The sequence below is a fragment of the Pseudophryne corroboree genome, chromosome 9 (assembly GCF_028390025.1).
Source record: "Pseudophryne corroboree isolate aPseCor3 chromosome 9, aPseCor3.hap2, whole genome shotgun sequence".
NCBI classification, from domain to species: Eukaryota; Metazoa; Chordata; class Amphibia; order Anura; family Myobatrachidae; genus Pseudophryne; species Pseudophryne corroboree.
This window is the reverse complement of record NC_086452.1, coordinates 392,928,954-392,943,375: the sequence shown is the minus strand read 5'-3', so window position 1 is coordinate 392,943,375 and position 14,422 is coordinate 392,928,954. Positions and strand designations below refer to the sequence as shown.

Genomic DNA, 14,422 nt, shown 5'->3' with positions numbered 1-14,422 from the left:
TCTTTGAAAAATGGTCAATCTAATTTAAGTGACAAAATCTTTTTACAATACAGAAGCTTGGTTGCATGGCCTACTGTGAAGTCCTTTGATTGTGTAAGCCTCCAAGCAGCTTTCTCTTACCACTGTTTCTGTCTGTTAAAACTCAGGCTTATTTCTCTAACGTCCTAGTGGATGCTGGGACTCCGTCAGGACCATGGGGAATAGCGGGCTCCGCAGGAGACAGGGCACATCTAAATAAAGCTTTTAGGATCACATGGTGCGTACTGGCTCCTCCCCCTATGACCCTCCTCCAAGCCTCAGTTAGGTTTTTGTGCCCGTCCGAGAAGGGTGCAATCTAGGTGGCTCTCCTAAAGAGCTGCTTAGAAAAAGTTTTTTTAGGTTTAAATCTCAGTGAATCCTGCTGGCAACAGGATCACTGCATCGAGGGACTTAGGGGAGAGATTTCCAACTCACCTGCGTGCAGGATGGATTGGAGTCTTAGGCTACTGGACACTTAGCTCCAGAGGGAGTCGGAACACAGGTCCTCCTGGGGTTCGTCCCGGAGCCGCGCCGCCGATCCCCCTTACAGACGCTGAAGACGGAGGTCCGGAAAGCAGGCGGCAGAAGACTCCTCAGTCTTCATGAAGGTAGCGCACAGCACTGCAGCTGTGCGCCATTGTTGCTACACGTCTCACTGATTCAGTCACGGAGGGTGCAGGGCGCTGCTGGGGGCGCCCTGGGCAGCAATATTAAATACCTTTAGTGGCAAAATAAATACATCACATATAGCCATTAAGGCTATATGTATGTATTTAACCCAGGCCAGTTTTCTTAAAACCCGGGAGAAAGCCCGCCGAAAAAGGGGCGGAGCTTATTCTCCTCAGCACTCAGCGCCATTTTCCTGCTCAGCTCCGCTGGTGAGGAAGGCTCCCAGGACTCTCCCCTGCACTGCACTACAGAAACAGGGTAACAAAGAGAAGGGGGGCATAATTTGGCGATATTGATATATTAAAAGCGCTTATATCAAAAACAACACCTTCTAGGGTTGTTTATATACATTTATAGTGTTTTTGGTGTGTGCTGGCAAACTCTCCCTCTGTCTCCCCAAAGGGCTAAGAGGGTCCTGTCTTCGATTAGAGCATTCCCTGTGTGGCTGCTGTGTGTCGGTACGTGTGTGTCGACATGTATGAGGACGATGTTGGTGTGGAGGCAGAGCAATTGCCGGTAATGGTGATGTCACCCCCTAGGGAGTCGACACCGGAATGGATGGCTTTAGTTATGGAATTACGTGATAATGTTAGCACATTACAAAAGTCAGTTGACGAAATGAGACGGCCGGAAAACCAGTTAGTACCGGCTCAGGCGTCTCAGACACCGTCAGGGGCTGTAAAACGTCCCTTACCTCAGTCAGTCGACACGGGTACCGACACAGATGAATCTAGTGTCGACGGTGAAGAAACAAACGTATTTTCCAATAGGGCCACACGTTATATGATCACGGCAATGAAGGAGGCTTTGCAGATCTCTGATACTGCTGGTACCTCAAAAAGGGGTATTATGTGGGGGGTGAAAAAACTACCTGTAGCTTTTCCAGAATCAGAGGAATTGAATGACGTGTGTGACGAAGCGTGGGTTAACCCAGATAGAAAACTGCTAATTTCCAAGAAGTTATTGGCATTATACCCTTTCCCACCAGAGGTTAGGGCGCGCTGGGAAACACCCCCTAGGGTGGATAAGGCGCTCACACGTTTATCAAAGCAAGTGGCGTTGCCGTCTCCTGATACGGCCGCCCTCAAGGATCCAGCAGATAGGAGGCTGGAAACTACACTGAAGAGTATATACACACATACTGGTGTTATACTGCGACCGGCAGTAGCCTCAGCCTGGATGTGCAGTGCTGGGGTAGTGTGGTTGGATTCTCTGACTGAAAATATTGATACCCTGGATAGGGACAGTATTTTATTGACTCTAGAGCAATTAAAGGATGCTTTTCTTTATATGCGAGATGCTCAGAGGGATATTTGTACTCTAGCATCAAGAGTAAGCGCGATGTCCATATCTGCCAGAAGAAGTTTATGGACGCGACAGTGGTCAGGTGATGCGGATTCCAAAAGGCATATGGAAGTATTGCCATATAAAGGAGAGGAATTATTTGGGGTCGGTCTTTCGGACCTGGTGGCCACGGCAACTGCCGGCAAATCCACTTTTTTACCTCAGACCCCCTCCCAACAGAAAAAGACACCGTCTTTTCAGCCGCAGTCCTTTCGCTCCTATAAAAACAAGCGACCAAAAGGACAGTCTTATCTGCCGCGAGGCAGAGGAAAGGGTAAGAGAGGGCAGCAAGCAGCCCCTGCCCAGGACCAGAAGCCCGCCCCGGGTTCTACAAAGCCATCAGCATGACGCTGGGGCTTTACAAGCGGACTCAGGAGCGGTGGGGGGTCGACTCAAGATTTTCAGCAATCAGTGGGCTCGCTCACAAGTGGACCCGTGGATCCTGCAGATAATATCTCAGGGTTACATGTTGGAGTTCGAAAGGTCTCCCCCTCGCCGGTTCCTAAAGTCTGCTTTACCAACGTCTCCCTCAGAAAGGACGTCGGTTTTGGAAGCCATTCACAAGCTGTATTCTCAGCAGGTGATAGTCAAGGTACCCCTCCTACAACAGGGAAAGGGGTATTATTCCACACTATTTGTGGTACCGAAGCCGGACGGTTCGGTAAGACCTATTCTAAACCTGAAATCCTTGAACCTGTACATACAGAAATTCAAGTTCAAGATGGAGTCACTCAGAGCAGTGATAGCGAATCTGGAAGAAGGGGACTTCATGGTGTCCCTGGACATAAAAGATGCTTATCTGCATGTCCCAATTTACCCCTCACACCAAGGGTATCTCAGGTTCGTGATACAAGACTGTCATTATCAGTTTCAAACGCTGCCGTTTGGTTTGTCCACGGCCCCTCGGGTCTTTACCAAGGTAATGACCGAAATGATGGTTCTTCTACGAAGAAAAGGCGTATTAATTATCCCTTACTTGGACGATCTCCTGATAAGGGCAAAGTCCAGAGAACAGCTGGAAGTCGGTGTAGCACTAACCCAGGTAGTGCTTCAGCAACACGGGTGGTTTCTGAATCTTCCAAAATCTCAATTGACCCCGACAACTCGTCTGCTGTTCCTGGGAATGATTCTGGACACGGTTCAGAAAAAGGTGTTTCTCCCGGAGGAGAAAGCAAGGGAGTTATCCGAACTTGTCAGGAACCTCCTAAAACCAGGAACTGTGTCAGTACATCAATGCACAAGAGTCCTGGGAAAGATGGTGGCTTCTTACGAAGCGATTCCATTCGGCAGATTCCACGCACGGACATTTCAGTGGGATCTGCTGGACAAATGGTCCGGATCGCATCTGCACATGCATCAGCGGATAACACTGTCACCAAGAACAAGGTTGTCTCTCCTGTGGTGGTTGCAGAGTGCCCATCTGTTAGAGGGCCGCAGATTCGGCATACAGGACTGGGTCCTGGTGACTACGGATGCCAGCCTACGAGGCTGGGGAGCAGTCACACAGGGAAGAAACTTCCAGGGCGTGTGGTCAAACCTGGAGACGTCCCTTCACATAAATATACTGGAGCTAAGAGCGATCTACAATGCTCTAAGCCTGGCAAAATCGCTGCTTCAGGGTCAGCCGGTGTTGATCCAGTCGGACAACATCACGGCAGTCGCCCACGTAAACCGACAAGGCGGCACGAGAAGCAGAAGAGCAATGACAGAAGCTGCAAGGATTCTGCGCTGGGCGGAGAATCATGTCATAGCACTGTCAGCAGTGTTCATCCCGGGAGTGGACAACTGGGAAGCAGACTTCCTCAGCAGACACGACCTTCACCCGGGAGAGTGGGGACTTCATCCAGAAGTCTTCCACATGATTGTGAACCGTTGGGAAAGACCAAAGGTGGACATGATGGCGTCTCGCCTCAACAAAAAATTGGACAGATATTGCGCCAGGTCAAGAGACCCTCAGGCAATAGCTGTGGACGCTCTGGTAACACCGTGGGTGTACCAGTCAGTGTATGTGTTCCCTCCTCTGCCTCTCATACCAAAGGTACTGAGAATTATACGGAAAAGAGGAGTAAGAACAATACTGGTGGCTCCGGACTGGCCAAGAAGAACTTGGTATCCGGAACTTCAAGAGATGCTCACGGAGGATCCATGGCCTCTACCTCTAAGAAGGGATCTGCTTCAGCAGGGACCTTGTATGTTCCAAGACTTACCGCGTCTGCGTTTGACGGCATGGTGGTTGAACGCCGGATTCTAAAAGAAAAGGGCATTCCAGAGGAAGTTATTCCTACCTTGATTAAGGCTAGAAAGGAAGTGACTGTACAACATTATCACCGCATTTGGCGAAAATATGTTGCGTGGTGTGAGGCCAAGAAGGCTCCAACGGAAGAATTTCAATTGGGTCGATTCTTACATTTCCTGCAAGCAGGATTGTCTATGGGCCTAAAATTGGGGTCCATTAAAGTTCAAATTTCGGCCTTATCAATCTTCTTCCAGAAGGAATTGGCATCAGTGCCTGAAGTACAAACTTTTGTCAAAGGTGTACTACATATACAACCCCCAATAGTGCCTCCAGTGGCACCGTGGGATTTGAACGTAGTTTTGAATTTTCTCAAATCTCATTGGTTTGAGCCTCTAAAATCGGTAGATTTAAAATACCTTACATGGAAGGTAACCATGCTATTGGCCCTGGCTTCAGCCAGGAGAGTTTCAGAGTTGGCGGCTTTATCATACAAAAGCCCATATCTGATTTTCCATTCGGACAGGGCAGAACTGCGGACACGTCCTCATTTTCTCCCTAAGGTGGTTTCGGCTTTTCACTTGAACCAGCCTATTGTGGTGCCTGCGGCTACTAGCGACTTGGAGGACTCCAAGTTACTGGACGTTGTCAGAGCATTAAAAATATATATTTCAAGGACAGCTGGAGTCAGAAAATCTGACTCGTTGTTTATATTGTATGCACCCAACAAGATGGGTGCTCCTGCGTCTAAACAGACGATTGCACGTTGGATCTGTAGCACAATCCAACTTGCACATTCTGTGGCAGGCCTGCCACAGCCTAAATCTGTAAAGGCCCACTCCACAAGGAAAGTGGGCTCATCTTGGGCGGCTGCCCGAGGGGTCTCGGCATTACAACTTTGCCGAGCAGCTACGTGGTCAGGGGAGAACACGTTTGTAAAATTTTACAAATTTGATACTCTGGCTAAGGAGGACCTGGAGTTCTCTCATTCGGTGCTGCAGAGTCATCCGCACTCTCCCGCCCGTTTGGGAGCTTTGGTATAATCCCCATGGTCCTGACGGAGTCCCAGCATCCACTAGGACGTTAGAGAAAATAAGAATTTACTTACCGATAATTCTATTTCTCATAGTCCGTAGTGGATGCTGGGCGCCCATCCCAAGTGCGGATTGTCTGCAATACTTGTACATAGTTATTGTTACAAAGATCGGGTTATTACTATTGTTGTGAGCCATCTTTTCAGAGGCTACTTCGTTTTTTGTTATCATACTGTTAACTGGGTTCAGATCACAAGTTGTACGGTGTGATTGGTGTGGCTGGTATGAGTCTTACCCGGGATTCAAGATCCTTCCTTATTGTGTACGCTCGTCCGGGCACAGTACCTAACTGAGGCTTGGAGGAGGGTCATAGGGGGAGGAGCCAGTACGCACCATGTGATCCTAAAAGCTTTATTTAGATGTGCCCTGTCTCCTGCGGAGCCCGCTATTCCCCATGGTCCTGACGGAGTCCCAGCATCCACTACGGACTATGAGAAATAGAATTATCGGTAAGTAAATTCTTATTTTTATTTTCATGCTTGTTGGAATTTGTAAAGTGCTATGTGTGTATAAATAAATCTTAATAAAACAAATAAGGCCATATTGGGGGTTGGTAACTTCTTTTCCTTAAAGATCCATAATCATTACAGAGAGCAGGAAAAGAGGAAAGCAAACTCCCTGCCCATAACTTACACTCAGGGATAACCAAAAATGTCTAACGAGTGGAGGATTTTACCTAGATGCTGCAGGGCTGCCGTCCCCCAACAGTAAAATCCACTACCTCCAGGAAAACCCCCATTATGTGCACTGGTAGGCTTCACACTGGAAGCACGTTCTGCTAGCCGCACACCGCACTATCAGTCCCAAGGGGAGGTCTTTTATCCTCCTGGTTGCAGCAGATGCAGTCCCTAGAAGCCTTTTTTTGAGCTCGTGCTAGGTTTTTTTCATTCTTGTACAATGGATACAAAGTCCAGTTCGCCGACCTGAATGGCAACCCTGGGACATGCATTACCCTGTGCCAAAGACGTGACAAGAGGGCTGCGGGCCACTCCCAAGTGTCACCCTTTCGGGGGGTGACACCAAAATGTTGGCTCATTCATAGTGACAGGAGCTGAGTGTAACATTACATTACCCTGCAGCACCCAGCTCCTGTCACTAAGGTGGAACCAGAGACTCCATGGACAGCCCAATATCCTCAGGGATGCTTGCCATGCTTCCAGGGTGATGTTACCAGGTGGGCTTCCTGTGAGGCCACGCCCCTATAGTGATGCAAATGGGGGTTTTCTGAGAGGCCATGCCTCCTGCCTGCAAAGCCACACCCCCTTTTTGGGCACTCTTTCCTACAGCACACTCTGGGTGAGCTATTGGCTGCACCTTTTGTCATCGACCCTGGTGCCACCACTGCCCTGTGCTATCCACAGTTAAGCACAGACATTTTAAAGTTAGGTCGTCCTTTTATTACGTCACTGTAATAAACGGAGTGCCATTTATACTCTGTGGGATGTGTGTGGAGTTAGGAGCAAAGCAACAAAAGGTGAAAATTTGCATGTGTACTGCAACGGGGCACTAGCTGAATGCTAAATTTTAGTGTTAAATCTGATATGCCCAGTAGGTACAAAAGCATCCGTCAAGTTTCATGCATTGCATTATGGTTTGTCCTGTATCAGATTGATACTTTATAGTTTATTTTCTTTTTGCTTTGCGACTATCTCTTCATAAACCCCTGTATTATTTATGTATTATTTATTACCAGTTCTTTATATAGTGCACACACATTCTGCAGCGCTCTACAGAGAATTCTTGGCTTTTCACATCAGTCCAAGCCCCAGTAGTGCTTACAATCAATTGGGGTCAATCCGAGTTGATCGCTAGCTGTCGTTGTTCGCAGCGCAGCGATCAGGCTGAAAAATGGCTTTTCTGCGCATGCGTATGCACCACAATGCGCACGCGCGTTGTACGGGTACAAAGCCCGTTGTTGTTTTGCACAGGTTCTTGCAAAGTTTTCAGTCGCACTGATGGCCGCAAAAAGATTGACAGGAAGGGAGCGTTTCTGGGTGTCAATTGACCGTTTTCAGGGAGTGTTTGCAAAAATGCAGGCCTGGCTGGGCGTTCGCTGGGCAGGTATATGACGTAAAATCCAGACACAAATAGGCTGAAGTGATCGCAAGCGCTGAGTAGGTTCAAAGCTACTCTGAAACTTCACAAACTGTTTTTGCAGACCTCGGCTGCACATGCGTTCGTACTTATACACTCCCCAGTGGGCGGCGGCATAGCGTTTGCACGGCTGCTAAAACTAGCTAGTGAGCGATCAACTCGGAATGACCCCCTATAGTCCCTACCACATGTTCATGCACACACATTCACGCTTGGGTTAATTTTCTTGGGATCAATTTAACCTACTACTGTAGTATATTTTTGGATTGTGGGAGGAAACAAGACTACCCAGAAGAAACCCACTGAAGTGTGGGGAGAATGTCCACACAGTTAGGGCCCTGGTGGGAAACGAACCCAGTGCTGTGAGGATGTAACCATTACACCGCCCATGCTGCCCCATATGCATAATTACTTTAAATGTATGAGCGATACGCTAAAATCTGTTTGTCTACTCCTCTGCAAAAATATGAATACAAATGAATCAAAATATACATATGCAAGTTACTATATTTAAAAGAAGTTTAGTTTTTGAGGTTACAGTCTCATAGTTCTGGCTCCATGCTGTGCCAATTGCAGTTCTGCTAGTGGGGTGCCTGCGGGAGGCCATTATGCTAAATACACTTGAACCCTATGAAACCAATCCAGAATCGTTGAGTGAGAAAGTTTCTGAGTGTATGGTACTATAAGTCCATCGATGAAGTAGTATACTGAAAGAAAGTCAGATATCACAGCTTACAACAAATCTGAATGTACTTGGTACTGTATAAATTGTTTTCCTATTTTCTGCATCATGTCCATCACCATATAATACATTGAACCCCATCAGCCAGGGCCATTTGTTAGCAATTGTGATGTCAGAGCGTGTCACTCATCTCAAGTTGCTGGTTAATCTTTTATGATCTCCCCTGGGTTATCAAACTGCTGTAGGTCAGTGAACAGCCTTGGATGGTGCTCTGATGTCACAATGCACTGAACAAATCTGCTCTATATTACAATGCACATTGTATAGCTTGTATAGTTTAATTCTGAGGTTTTACCCTATATATGGAGGCCCGTTTTCAGATTTAACTCTCTCTCTCTCTCTCTCTCTCTCTCTCTCTATATATATATATATATATTATACTTTGCTAAGTGTAATAATATGGTATAAAAGAAAGATACAGTATATTAAGTGGTGCATCCATTCTTGTAGCGCTGTCACCTTCTGTTTAGTTGCTGATGTCTCATCATTTTATGTTTGCTTGTCCAAGTATATTTACGAGATGTGTCTTGTGTCCACTCTGTACAGCTTCGCTCGGGATGTGGTGGGGGTGGATGTGACAATACCTTTGTCCCTTTAGTTGTATATTTTTGCTCACCTTTTATCTGCTTTTGTGTTGATTTTGCTTCATTTTTTTATTTGCCATGCCGTTCAGCTATTGGATTCCAGGAAAACAAAGGTTTGTAAAACTGCTGTTGCTTTATATTAGATGTTATCTTATGTGCTTACTCGCTGTCATAGGTAATGCAGCAGCACCTAGTGGTCAATTAATTTATACAGAATGTTACTGTTGGAATGATTTTTTTTCATGCAAGATAAAGAGGCAATCACGTTGTTTTTTTTAACTTATGATGATCAGATTTTCTCATTAGTAAGCAAACCTCAAACAAAATAGTTTGTTGTTAGAGAAGGCTACCCTTCTGTGTTTCTGAAATGACCATAAACATTTGTCATGTGTACCCTGTCCACCAGTCTGTCTATTCAAAACGTAATTTAATAATTGGCAAGTGATGCTAAATATAAATAAATATATATATATATATATATATGTGTGTGTATATGTATCCATATAGACTTTGAGCTCTGATATGACTGCTTAGTATGGGTGAATTTGGATGCTATCACTTAATTGTTTATTGAGAACTGTATAGAATACTACCTCTCCCCCCCCCCCCCCCCTTAAATTATTACATTTATTTCTCTGACGTCCTAGTGGATGCTGGGAACTCCGTAAGGACCATGGGGAATAGCGGCTCCGCAGGAGACTGGGCACAAAAGTAAAAGCTTTAGGACTACCTGGTGTGCACTGGCTCCTCCCCCTATGACCCTCCTCCAAGCCTCAGTTAGATTTTTGTGCCCGAACGAGAAGGGTGCATACTAGGTGGCTCTCCTGAGCTGCTTAGAGTAAAAGTTTAAATTAGGTTTTTTATTTTCAGTGAGTCCTGCTGGCAACAGGCTCACTGCACCGAGGGACTAAGGGGAGAAGAAGCGAACTCACCTGCGTGCAGAGTGGATTGGGCTTCTTAGGCTACTGGACATTAGCTCCAGAGGGACGATCACAGGCCCAGCCATGGATGGGTCCCAGAGCCGCGCCGCCGGCCCCCTTACAGAGCCAGAAGACAGAAGAGGTCCGGGAAATCGGCGGCAGAAGACGTCCTGTCTTCAATAAGGTAGCGCACAGCACCGCAGCTGTGCGCCATTGCTCTCAGCACACTTCACACTCCGGTCACTGAGGGTGCAGGGCGCTGGGGGGGTGCGCCCTGAGACGCAATAAAAACACCTTAGATGGCTAAAAATACATCACATATAGCTCCTGGGCTATATGGATGCATTTAACCCCTGCCAGTTTTTCCTTAAAAAAGCGGGAGAAAGGCCGCCGAGAAGGGGGCGGAGCCTATCTCCTCAGCACACAAGCGCCATTTTCCCTCACAGCTCCGTTGGAGGGAAGCTCCCTGGCTCTCCCCTGCAGTCCTGCACTACAGAAACAGGGTAAAACAAGAGAGGGGGGGCACTAATTTGGCAGATTAATAAAAACAGCAGCTATATAAGGGAAAAACACTTATATAAGGTTATCCCTGTATATATATAGCGCTCTGGTGTGTGCTGGCAAACTCTCCCTCTGTCTCCCCAAAGGGCTAGTGGGGTCCTGTCCTCTATCAGAGCATTCCCTGTGTGTGTGCTGTGTGTCGGTACGTTGTGTCGACATGTATGAGGAGGAAAATGGTATGGAGGCGGAGCAATTGCCTGTAATAGTGATGTCACCCCCTAGGGAGTCGACACCTGACTGGATGGTCTTATGGAAGGAATTACGTGATAGCGTCAGCACTTTACAAAAGACTGTTGACGACATGAGACAGCCGGAAAAACAGTTAATACCTGTCCAGGCGTCTCAAACACCGTCAGGGGCTCTAAAGCGCCCGTTACCTCAGATGGTCGACACAGACCCAGACACGGACACTGACTCCAGTGTCGACGGTGAGGAAACAAACGTATTTTCCAGTAGGGCCACACGTTACATGATCACGGCAATGAAGGAGGCTTTGAACATTTCTGATACTACAAGTACCACAAAAAAGGGTATTATGTGGGGTGTGAAAAAACTACCCTTAGTTTTTCCTGAATCAGATGAATTAAATGAGGTGTGTGATGATGCGTGGGTTTCCCCCGATAAAAAACTGCTAATTTCTAAAAAATTATTGGCATTATACCCTTTCCCGCCAGAGGTTAGGGCGCGTTGGGAAACACCCCCTAGGGTAGATAAGGCGCTCACACGCTTATCAAAACAAGTGGCGTTACCGTCTCCTGATACGGCCGCCCTCAAAGAGCCAGCTGATAGGAAGCTGGAAAATATCCTAAAAAGTATATACACACATACTGGTGTTATACTGCGACCAGCAATCGCCTCAGCCTGGATGTGCAGTGCGGGGCTGGCTTGGTCGGATTCCCTGACTGAAAATATTGATACCCTGGACAGGGACAGTATATTATTGACTATAGAGCATTTAAAGGATGCATTTCTATATATGCGAGATGCACAGAGGGATATTTGCACTCTGGCATCAAGAGTAAGTGCGCTGTCCATTTCTGCCAGAAGAGGTTTATGGACGCGACAGTCGTCAGGTGATGCGGATTCCAAACGGCATATGGAAGTATTGCCGTATAAAGGGGAGGATTTATTTGGGGTCGGTCTATCGGACCTGGTGGCCACGGCAACGGCTGGGAAATCCACCTTTTTACCCCAGGTCACCTCTCAGCAGAAAAAGACACCGTCTTTTCAGGCTCAGTCCTTTCGTCCCCATAAGGGCAAGCGGGCAAAAGGCCACTCATATCTGCCCCGGGGCAGAGGAAGGGGAAAAAGACTGCAGCAGACAGCCTCTTCCCAGGAACAGAAGCCCTCCCCCGCTTCTGCCAAGTCCTCAGCATGACGCTGGGGCCTTACAAGCGGACTCAGGTACGGTGGGGGGTCGTCTCAAGAATTTCAGCGCGCAGTGGGCTCACTCGCAAGTGGACCCCTGGATCCTGCAGGTAGTATCTCAGGGGTACAAATTGGAATTCGAGACGTCTCCCCATCGCCGGTTCCTGAAGTCTGCTTTACCAACGTCTCCCTCCGAAAGGGAGGCGGTATTGGAAGCCATTCACAAGCTGTATTCCCAGCAGGTGATAATCAAGGTACCCCTCCTACAACAGGGAAAGGGGTATTATTCCACGCTGTTTGTGGTACCGAAGCCGGACGGCTCGGTGAGACCTATTTTAAATCTGAAATCATTGAACACTTACATACAAAGGTTCAAATTCAAGATGGAGTCACTCAGAGCAGTGATAGCGAACCTGGAAGAAGGGGACTATATGGTGTCTCTGGACATCAAGGATGCTTACCTCCATGTCCCAATTTGCCCTTCTCACCAAGGGTACCTCAGGTTTGTGGTACAGAACTGTCACTATCAGTTTCAGACGCTGCCGTTTGGATTGTCCACGGCACCCCGGGTCTTTACCAAGGTAATGGCCGAAATGATGATTCTTCTTCGAAGAAAAGGCATCTTAATTATCCCTTACTTGGACGATCTCCTGATAAGGGCAAGGTCCAGGGAACAGTTAGAGGTCGGAGTAGCACTATCTCAAGTAGTACTACGACAGCACGGGTGGATTCTAAATATTCCAAAATCGCAGCTGATTCCGACGACACGTCTGCTGTTCCTAGGGATGATTCTGGACACAGTCCAGAAAAAGGTGTTTCTCCCGGAGGAGAAAGCCAGGGAGTTATCCGAGCTAGTCAGGAACCTCCTAAAACCAGGCCAAGTGTCAGTGCATCAATGCACAAGGGTCCTGGGAAAAATGGTGGCTTCTTACGAAGCGATTCCATTCGGCAGATTCCACGCAAGAACTTTTCAGTGGGATCTGCTGGACAAATGGTCCGGATCGCATCTTCAGATGCATCAGCGGATAACCCTGTCTCCAAGGACAAGGGTGTCTCTCCTGTGGTGGTTGCAGAGTGCTCATCTTCTAGAGGGCCGCAGATTCGGCATTCAGGACTGGGTCCTGGTGACCACGGATGCCATCCTGAGAGGCTGGGGAGCAGTCACACAGGGAAGAAATTTTCAGGGCTTGTGGTCAAGCATGGAAACGTCATTTCACATAAATATCCTGGAACTAAGGGCCATTAACAATGCCCTAAGTCAAGCAAGGCCTCTGCTTCAGGGTCAGCCGGTGTTGATCCAGTCGGACAACATCACGGCAGTCGCCCACGTAAACAGACAGGGCGGCACAAGAAGCAGGAGGGCAATGGCAGAAGCTGCAAGGATTCTTCGCTGGGCGGAAAATCATGTGATAGCACTGTCAGCAGTATTCATTCCGGGAGTGGACGACTGGGAAGCAGATTTCCTCAGCACGACCTCCACCCGGGAGAGTGGGGACTTCACACAGAAGTCTTCCACATGATTGTGAACCATTGGGAAAAACCAAAGGTGGACATGATGGCGTCCCGCCTCAACAAAAAACTGGACAGGTATTGCGCCAGGTCAAGGGACCCTCAGGCAATAGCTGTGGACGCTCTGGTAACACCGTGGGTGTACCAGTCAGTGTATGTGTTCCCTCCTCTGCCTCTCATACCCAAGGTACCGAGAATCATAAGAAGGAGAGGAGTAAGGACTATACTCGTGGCTTCGGATTGGCCAAGAAGGACTTGGTACCCGTAACTTCAAGAGATGCTCACGGAGGACCCGTGGCCTCTACCTCTAAGAAAGGACCTGCTCCAGCAGGGACCCTGTCTGTTCCGAGACTTACCGCGGCTGCGTTTGACGGCATGGCGGTTGAACGCCGGATCCTGAAGGAAAAAGGCATTCCGGATGAAGTCATCCCTACCCTGATCAAAGCCAGGAAGGATGTAACCGTGCAACATTATCACCGTATTTGGCGTAAATATGTTGCGTGGTGTGAGGCCAGGAAGGCCCCTACAGAGGAATTTCAACTGGGTCGTTTCCTGCATTTCCTGCTAACAGGACTGTCTATGGGCCTAAAATTAGGGTCCATTAAGGTTCAAATTTCGGCCCTGTCGATTTTCTTCCAGAAAGAACTGGCTTCAGTTCCTGAAGTTCAGACGTTTGTCAAGGGGGTACTGCATATACAGCCTCCTTTTGTGCCTCCAGTGGCACCTTGGGATCTCAATGTAGTTTTGGGGTTCCTAAAATCACATTGGTTTGAACCACTCACCACTGTGGACTTAAAATATCTCACATGGAAAGTGGTAATGCTGTTAGCCCTGGCGTCAGCCAGGCGTGTCTCAGAATTGGCGGCTTTATCCTATAAAAGCCCTTACCTAATTTTTCATACGGACAGGGCAGAATTGAGGACTCGTCCTCAATTTCTCCCTAAGGTGGTTTCAGCGTTTCACTTGAACCAGCCTATTGTGGTACCTGCGGCTACTAGGGACTTGGAGGACTCCAAGTTGCTGGACTTAGTCAGGGCCCTGAAAATATATGTTTCCAGGACGGCTGGAGTCAGAAAATCTGACTCGCTGTTTATCCTGTATGCACCCAACAAGCTGGGTGCTCCTGCTTCTAAGCAGACTATTGCTCGTTGGATTTGTAGTACAATTCAGCTTGCCCATTCTGTGGCAGGCCTGCCACAGCCAAAATCTGTAAAAGCCCATTCCACAAGGAAAGTGGGCTCATCTTGGGCGGCTGCCCGAGGGGTCTCGGCTTTACAACTTTGCCG

At 47.9% G+C, this 14,422-nt stretch overlaps 1 protein-coding gene across 14 annotated transcripts in view; it reads left to right on the top strand.

Annotated features, from left to right (window-relative positions):
- ERC2 (ELKS/RAB6-interacting/CAST family member 2) overlaps window positions 1-14,422 on the top strand; it is a 2,157,515-nt gene that overhangs the window by 234,099 nt on the left and 1,908,994 nt on the right. For 10 of the 14 annotated variants that reach the window (XR_010186950.1, XR_010186953.1, XR_010186945.1 and 7 more), the window contains one exon: window positions 8,868-8,891. The exons of the other annotated variants lie outside the window; for them this stretch is intronic. Coding sequence is in view for 4 of the 10 variants with exons in the window: in XM_063940841.1 (XP_063796911.1) it covers window positions 8,868-8,891 (24 nt within the window). In the remaining 6 variants the exon portion in view is untranslated. The remainder of the gene's footprint in view (window positions 1-8,867; window positions 8,892-14,422) is intronic. 14 annotated transcript variants of the gene reach the window in all.